Source organism: Neurospora tetraspora (genome assembly GCF_033439725.1).
Source record: "Neurospora tetraspora strain CBS 560.94 chromosome Unknown B0H65scaffold_4, whole genome shotgun sequence".
Classification (NCBI taxonomy): Eukaryota; Fungi; Ascomycota; class Sordariomycetes; order Sordariales; family Sordariaceae; genus Neurospora; species Neurospora tetraspora.
In genome coordinates this window covers 2,407,702-2,416,498 of record NW_026944386.1, presented here as the reverse complement: position 1 = coordinate 2,416,498, position 8,797 = coordinate 2,407,702, and the positions used below count along the sequence as shown (strand labels likewise).

Genomic DNA, 8,797 nt, shown 5'->3' with positions numbered 1-8,797 from the left:
TTCATGATCAAAAAGGCGAATTCCACTTCAAACTCCCAAAATTCCCATTCTCGTGTGGGGTCCGTGTCGGGGCCTGGGTGGGGCCGTTGACAGCTGGTTAGCTCGCGCTAACCGGTTCCTATCCGAAGTGCAAGGGCAGTTGGGCGGACCTGCGGCAGATCCCCCAGCCCGAGTCCTGCGAGGCGGCCCAGCCCACAGGAACCAGAACGGTCCACGCCAGCTGCCCCTGACCACAACCCAGGCAGACAGCCTCAACCTCCAGCTGCCGAAGAGCTGTCAAAGAGCCGCCTGCAAGTGCTGCCGATGAGGATCGGAGATCGGTTCCTTGGCAATCGAACATTGCCTCGACTGAAGCGAAACACCAAAATGTCCGAGGTCCACGACAACGCATCACCACGACCAAACCAAAGAAAAATCCTTCATGCCGATAGCACTTGCCCCTTGCCTGATCGAAGACGCAGGCTGAAACGAGCTCACAGCTATCGCCAAGTGGTGGCAGCTTAACATACCAGGAATACCAATCCGAGAAGCCCCGAGCTGGTGAAACCGATCCCTGGGTCAGAACGGTTCGACTTTGATGCAAGCTCGTTCGGTGGAAATCTCGTAGGATTTTTCTGTTTTGAGTTCTCGTTCCTGTCCCTTGCCGCAGATCCTTCGCTGCTTCTGAAGAGAGATGGACAAATAGATTACCTTCAACTGCACACGCCCTTTCTCGTTCCACGCAACTTCCAAACGGCACTGTAACTTTGCAATATCCCACTACGGATACTTTTCTTTCTTTACCCCCTTGGCCTGCCGTATCACGTCCCACGATGTGAACATGGCTCGATAGAAACGGGAGAAATGGCACGATAATCTCCCGCCCCTAAAACAGGACGGGCCAGGGATGTACCTAACAGAGGTGCACTGTGAAGCGTGAGCCTTCTGAATTTTCAATGCTGGTTTCGAAGATTTAGGGGTACCCATGGACGAGTTACAGTGACTCACTTGCTGAAAAATCCAGAAGGAAGCTCTATCCCTACCTCTCCCCTTCCCGGCCTGCTTCCCGTGGTTTTCACTCCCGCCGGCACCGAATCCGAACCGCGATATCCCAATCCCGGCCGCAGCCTTCCTCAGGATGAGCTGGGCTGACATTGCTAGGCGAACGAGGCCGGGCAGTGACAGCCCAGCCCAGACCAAGGCCAAGACCGAACTCCGCCTGAAAAATTTAACCCATGACGGAAATTTCGAGTTGATGCTGGCACTCTCCTGAAATGTGATGCGAAAACTTTTTTTTTTGATGGTCATCAGCCTCATTCATGATTCAGCTCCTCCCTTTGCACAGTTATCGATCGGTATCGAGCGTATCGATCGAGTGGCTCCTGACAAGGAAAAAAACGGGTAGATCCCCAATCTCAGAAGAGCCCACCACTGTCCCAAAATTGTGCGCAATTCCCCTTATCTAGGCAAATGTCAAAATGAACAAAAATAGTACCGAGATATTGCAGTATTTGCAGATGGAGTAAGAGTAAGAGTGCACGTGTACGCAGGTACAACAAATCAGCAGCAGCGGTCCGATCACGGCGGCGGCCCGGGAGCTCTGTGAGGGCCAAACATGTCCGCAGGCAATTTCGACAAAAGCCCCATCGGCTCATGAACCTCATCAGCGTCATCATCGGCCCAGCATGGTGCGTGTGCCCTACGGTACGGGGTACGGCAGGAGAGCTCTTCCAACAGGCAGCTCCATACACCACACGTTCCCAAGGCAAATACCAAGCCCCGGGGAAATGCGTCAAACCGCGCGGAAGTTGTACACAGTAGACCGGCACTTTGCCCCCAAGGGCTCCATATCGAAGCAAGGATACGTGGTGTTGAGCCAGCTCACGAAACATTCAAAATTTTGCAGCAGAATTCGATTGCGACAGTGACACACACGCCCTCTCGCAAGTCGCAACAGTACAGCAGGGTCATGGATCCCTTTTCTCCCAATTTTTCCCTATCGCACACCCTCACGTCATCGGCGTGGATGGAGTCTTTTTGGGTCATGGCATGGAATGAAAACAATTTGTCGGCCAGGGCCGAAACGGCACAAAAAAGTGAAAATCTCTGAAGACGAAATGTGGGCTAAATGTGTCAACTGTCAAGGCCGAAACAAGTCAATGTTCATGCCGAAAGAAAGCGAACCAAGGTTTTCTTTGCAAGAGACGGAAACGCGCTCGCGCGACTACGGTTTCCGCACAAACGCGCGCCTGTTTTTTCCCTTGTCTTCCAATGGCGCAATGCCGGAACGGCCGTCGCTGCTTCCTCTGCCGCCGCCGCCGAAGATTTCCGGGTCCGAATGCCGGGGTCCGAATGATTCCGATTTTTGGTGTGAATATCACGACATCATCGCACCTCATCACTACCGTAACATTATCACCGTGGCTTTGGGGGCAGTAACTACGTATTAATCAATCATTCAACAGCGTGGAGGCACGAACGGTTCAAGATGCGGCAGTTTAAACGGGAACTAGAGTTTTTGCTCCCAAGGTCCTTGGTTCGGTGAGTTATCTAAAGGACTGCGGGAGATAAGAAGCTTTATATAACCACCGATACAGGCAACCATTCCAGCCGTCCGTCGCTAATCTGTGTGATATTCAATTTTAATGAAGTGGGTGTGAAGCGGTTCCAGGTTGTTATGTAACAGTGATTAACTGTCCCTTCCTTGGACTTATACTGCCTTGTTTTCTTCGATATCTCGTGTTCATATATATGATCAACCAAAGGTCCTGCAGTTCCGGTATCACGACATAATGATACTGAGGTATGGGTCGCAACGGCAAGTTCCATTGTTGGAGGAGCTCTTCACTGAGATGTATAATCTGGGTCAAGCTTTGAACTCGTCATGTATCACTAAACACACTCCTAGTCCACCATGGTTCCAACATGTTATTGAGTCTATATCCCGGATTAACCCTCTATATTGGCAACTTCCAGGGCAGTAATGAGTTGCAAAACTCCAGTGGAGACTCTTTGTCACTCTATAGAGTGCAAAAGGTGGTTTCCCCCTATCAGAATCCGGTACCGTACCCCGTGGCCGTTTTGCCGTCTCAACTCTCAACCGCTCCACCAATTATATGTCCGGATTCTGTTTCAGAGATTCCTTTCTTAACAAGAAGTGTCAGGATTTATACCAGGCTTTATGCTGCCTTATGCGTACAGTATGCCAATACCGTCAACGTCACAGGACTATGCTGAACTTCAGATCTTCAAACCAGCCAAGTAAGCACGTGTAATGCTAACAGCTTGACGTAACTTTTTCAATGATGCAATCTACTTGTTTCACGTGCTGTCAAAGTGTAAAAGCCGGCGGACAAGACATTCGCCGTGGAAAAAGTGGAACCGAAACCCCTCCGGCCGTTGCCGTCTCTTAACTCCCGTCCGGCCGTTCCCCGGTCTGCAACAACCTCTTCCGGCGCTCCAACGGCCGTTCACTACCGGAACACGTGCGGAGGAGTCCGTAACTAGGTAGGCAGCTAATTAGCCCGTCACGGAGTTTACGTACAACGGGTGCACCAACAGTCGGGTCCTGTGCCGAGTGAGCACTAGGACAGTCTGGGCCGTTCGGCGTGGTTCGTTGTCAGAGGCTTTGCTGGTGCGAAAAACGGGGTACGACAACCACATCTCATTCTCAGCACCTCCACCTCCACAGTCTACGGTCCACGCAACCAGCTGTCAAAGTCACACTGGGACCGGTAGCCTGTGACCCCCAAAAAGTGTCAATTTCAAACATACACCCCACCAAAAAGTTCACTTCGTGAACAGCATGCCCAGCCGAAGTGGGAGATGGGAGATGGGAGATGGCAGATGTCAGATGGGAGTGGACTTAACACAGGAAAAGGTAATCCACACTCAGCTAAGAAACCACTTTTTGGAAGCCGCTTGATTTTCGTGGAATGGCGTGACACCAAAAATATTTTGGGCGAAGGGGAATAATTGGCCCTCTCAAATTCCAAGCTTGAGAAACACAAAAAAACAGACAAAAAGATCTGCAACCACAGCAGCACCGTGTGCAACCATCAAGGTACCACATTGACCAGCACACCGCTGCCCAAAAACCAGGAATCGTTCCTGACGATCAGCACTGTACCATGTACCAACTTGTATTTAAGTTTTTCTCAACTTTGCCCCTGGAAGATTTTAACTCTTGACAGTGATACACTCGCTCTCGTCACCAACCGTAGAACCAGATCACTGCACCGTCCCACCCCGCTGCCCGCTGCCCGCCGCCCGCCATTCGGGACCTGCGCCGAGCGCGGGCGCGGGACGCCGGGAGCGCAGCACTGCACCGGGCACCCCAAGCCCAGGGCCCAGGCCCAAAAACCTCAACCCACAAAAATGGGCGCCCACGAAATCGTAGACTTCCGGAAATTCCCATGATATCTTACGTTGTTTTATAAGTTTCATGATCTCATGATTCTCATCCGTCTTCGTCCGCTCGGTCTTGTTGAACTAGACCCGATAGGCTGGGCTCTGGACTTCAGGGCCTTGGGGCTTGGGTTTAGGGCTTTCTATTCGGGTCCGTATCCGTACTATCACCTTGACCCCGGCCGTTAAAACCGTCGGCGTCGGTTCTGTCCAGGTTGGGAGGTTCGGCCATCTTTAAAAAGTCAAGGCCGAAATCGCAGTACGTACAGTACTTATCGTAAACACTTCCAGGTTTTTAAAATCTCCGATCCGACAGATTAGAAATTCAAGGCAGAAACCCCCATTGACATCGGGATCGGGATCGGGCTTCGGGGCGCGGGGCAGTCATTGACGTTGCGGAGCCGCAAAACGTTTTGAGATTTTTGGGAATGCGGCTCCAAAACCTCCAAAAATTCGGCGAGCTCGGAGCCTCGGAGCCCTGCCACTGCCAGTGTCACTGCCAGTGCCAGCAAAGTCTCCGAACTCCGCTACCGACAGTCGCTCGGCCCTTGCGCGTATGCGCGGCTCTTGTGCCGGATTTACCTCCTACCACGAAACTCACCGACCGGTACCTCAAACGCTGGGCTGAAAGTTAGCTGCACACGGTATACCTGCGGAACCGGGGACCGGGGAAATCGGGCTACGGGGCTACGGGGCTACGGGGCTACGGGGCTACGGGGCTGCTTGGGAGCCTGGCACGTGCAGCTGGCGTTGGCGGTCGGGAGCGGTAGGCGGTAGGCTGTATTGTACAAGGCGGTCGGCGGTGATCGGTGAGTTCGGGCATCGGTGAAGGACGTGGTGGATATGAGAAGCTCAAAGCGGAACCTTCAAAACCTTGACGGCTGTCACGGCTGAAGGCTCTCATCAGCGGTAAAGCGCGGTTAACAAAGGCTCGTGTTGGCGGTGAATAAACACCCCGTCGATGCCCTTGTCGACAAGCCTTGTGATGTTCGAGAATGTGTTCCATACTACCGATGTTCCGTGTTCACCGTAGAAAATTGGTGGACACGGGAGTCAGGGCAGGGCAGGGCAGCTGTGGACCCTGATTTTCGCTCTCTCTTTCTTTCGCTGTTCTTTCCCACCTCGAGCGGCTGGCTGATGATCAGGCACGGCACGCACAACAGAGAAGGTTTTTTTCTTTGTGTTCTTTCTACAGAACGCCACTCACCACCAACCAGCCGTCCGCGTGGTGTGGTTGTGGTGCGCGGCCTTCCCGTCGGTCCGTCTGATCGCGCGTTCGGGTGCCTGCCCGGCCGCCTGGGTCGCGCCCCATCCGCATTTTTTCCGTCATGGGTTTGGTTTGGTTTCTGGGAGTGGGAAGAGGCTGAAGAGGCGTATGAGGCTCCGCTCCGCCTTTTTGCTTTTTTCGTTCGATCGCTTTGTCATATCCGTAATCTTCTTCTGCCTCTTTCTGTTTTGGGATGTCTGTTTCGGTACGTTCCGGTCTGTCACTTTTCCTTCGCTTATGTGATGTGATGGGGACCAGATGACCGGTGTGCCCGGTGTGAGATATGGACGACATGGACCACCGGACTTATTTTGTGATGGGTTTTCTGATGCTTGGAAATGGAAAAGGTGAGAAGTGATTGATGATCATCATTGAGGGTTCAAGGGTTTGTGACCTTGGGAGCTGGTGCAATGACTCCGCAGTCTCGCGCAAGCGACTGCCGCGGACCACCAACCAAACAGCGATGTGATGCACATGTCCATGTCTCTTGCGACACATGTCGCTATTTCCAACTCTGATTGCGTGAAAAGCCGAGCATAACCGGGTATGTAACCTCTTGCCTGCCGAACGGCGGCTGGCCGCAGACCGGGGGCTGTCCTGTGAGGGGATCATCATCATCACCATCCACGACATGTCGACATGTCAACGGAGAAAGGATAGCAACATAAACTTGCTCATCACGTTAACGGGGGCGTGACCACTTGTCAATGCAGGACGAATTCACACCACGCAATCTAATCATTTGAAACAACATGACGGCCCTTTCGGAGATAGGATAGGTAGACGTCAGCAGTGTACGTACCTTCTCAACAGGAACAAGAACCAAGAATCCAAGATTTGCCCTCCCGCCTGCACCGGCCGCTTTGGGCAGCGCTGGCCCTACGGGCCCTACGGACGGGGCCCCGTCCGCTCGGCCAAACAGCCGCCCCACTCGAGACGACTTAGACGTTCACAAACTGACCGCGATCGGGATCGTTTCATCTGTGTACACTAGTGCAAGCAAGAGAGCTTTCGTTGCTGGCATTACCTCAGTTTTTGTCTAGATGAGGGGAGGAAGAAACCTGAAAGTTGGCATAGGTAAGCTATGGGAAATTTGGAAAAGCTCATTCTCGTACGAGATTGATGTACGTGCGTAGAAATCCAATGTCCTCGACCAGAAAAGAGGCAGATTCCCACCTGTGCCAGCTAGCAAGGATCCTGGGGTTTTATGCTGGAAGCTGGAAACAGATTCTTCCCGGAGTTTGTTGAGACCTTGTACGATCACGATCTGAAATGGAGCTGGCCCTACACATAGCTGCTGGGCCTGTAGCTCGATGGAATGCCCGAGTAGGAAATTTTGGTACGTGAGGCTGTCCTACGAGTCTACGACTCGGGAGGTTCGGTCTTCGGGCAGGTGGTGAGAACCCCAAACGGTGTCCTTGAGCAGCAACTACTCGGCCGGCATCAACTCGGTAAGCTTTCCGCCCAAATGCATCCGCATCACGGAACGCATCAAATCGACGATCAAGACTCTTCACGTCGTCGTCCCGTGACCATTTACTGCAGTAGCTATGAGCTGTCCAAAGCATCTCAGCATGTACGTTCCCTTCCCTTGCTTTTTGCACCCGCATCCTCAGAGTCACAAAAGCGAATCAACCTTCCTCGTCTCTCGTCCATCACATCAGGCAAATACTCCAGTATCACAGCATAAAGCACCACCTCGACTAGGGGCTATCGAGCGCCGCCAGTAGGTAATAGCCTATGAAATTTAGACTTTCCAGTGGCGAGGGGCTCACTTGAAGCACCATCCCTTACCTATCATACACCCTTGCCATCGTCATTGTTATCTCTTTGTGTGAGGTGGTGTGCTTTGTATTATGCTCTCAACCTTCCATCACGACATGAGCCGATATCGGAAGGGTTTGATAGACGACGGACGGACGGGCGGGGCGGGTGAGGGGAGGGGAAGGGAGGGGCAATTTTCGTGATAGTGTCATTGTGGTCTTACTTCTCTTCTTTGGCCTGGTCCAATCTGAACAGCTCGAGGTTCTTCTTGTGTCCGTCCGTTGGGAGCGCAGAGGAGGGGAGGGAGGAGGAGGACGGGAGATGTCAGAATGGGGCGTCTTCTTCTTCGGCCAAGCCTAGCCTCTCTTCAAAGTCTTCGTCTGTGCCTCCCACAGAAAGAAAAGCTTTCCACTTTGTAACGTGGCTCAACGTTTTCTGGCTGGGCTCCCGTCACTGGGCTTCGAAAATCCAAATCCATACGCTCGCGTGGCACGGCCTTTTTTGACATTTTTGTCTTTTCTTTTTGACCAAAGTGAGGCGGGCTCGGCGGGGAGGACAGCTTCTGGTTGAAGCTGATCCCGCGAATCAGTCGAACCTTTGGGGAGAAAGTGTGAGAAGAAAGAGGCGCGTTCGTCAATCTGGTTGGACCGGGGAATTGATGAGAGGGATGGAGGGACATGAGGGGCCTGCTGCAAAGAGAAGGGAAAGGGTTCCAGTTGGGTGAATTGGGTGAGTGGACTGTGGACCCCTCTTTCATTTTGGCGACTGCTTGGCAGAAGAGTGGGTCAAACAATCCTGAGATGTGCGTGCCCCCCATCTGGAATTGCCCATTTTCATGCCGTCCCAGTTGCAAAACCCGTGCTATTCAGCGGCAAGCCAAGATAGATACTAGAAGGGAGGAGAGCTCCTTTTTTTGATCGTAGAACACAGCAGACTTTTCTTGCTTTGTGGTTTTCTGTACCTGATGACGGGAAGCTGTTTAGAAAAGCTCCACTCCCCTGGTTTGCCAACTGCTTGCCAACTGCCAAGATGCTTTGTCCAAATCCGCCGACGACCATCTCAATGGCGCCGTCTTGTATCAATATGAGCACACACGTAAAATTGTCACGCAATAATCCCTATGGATGGCTGTGCTCCCTGTTAATGAATGCACCAAGGTCTAAGAAGCTTGAACTCTGCCGTGCTTTTGTGTAACAGAAATGGGTCCCTTGGCTTGTTCTTGGTTGGTCCCTTTTTTAACTTTTTGTTTGGGCGATCTAGCGGCTCGGCCCATTGGGTCAGTCGGGTCTTGCCAACTATTCGCCCTATAGTGTCCATGTTACTAACACAAACTCCGCGTTGGGCTTTAACGAAAAGGGCCCGGTTGATCAATTTGGTTCT

At 52.4% G+C, this 8,797-nt stretch overlaps 1 protein-coding gene across 1 annotated transcript; it reads right to left on the bottom strand.

Annotated features, from left to right (window-relative positions):
• Positions 1-631: 631 nt before the first annotated feature.
• On the bottom strand, positions 632-1,478 carry B0H65DRAFT_195867 (uncharacterized protein). Its single transcript, XM_062821710.1, has one exon. It carries the CDS (start codon positions 1,294-1,296, stop codon positions 760-762), a length of 537 nt encoding a protein of 178 aa, XP_062681740.1. The 5' UTR covers positions 1,297-1,478; the 3' UTR covers positions 632-759.
• Positions 1,479-8,797: the final 7,319 nt, after the last annotated feature.

Coding starts and splice junctions, on each gene's coding strand:
- B0H65DRAFT_195867 (XM_062821710.1), bottom strand. CDS start 1,296: ATGAGGCTGATGACCATCAAAAAAAAAAGTTTTCGCATCACATTTCAG.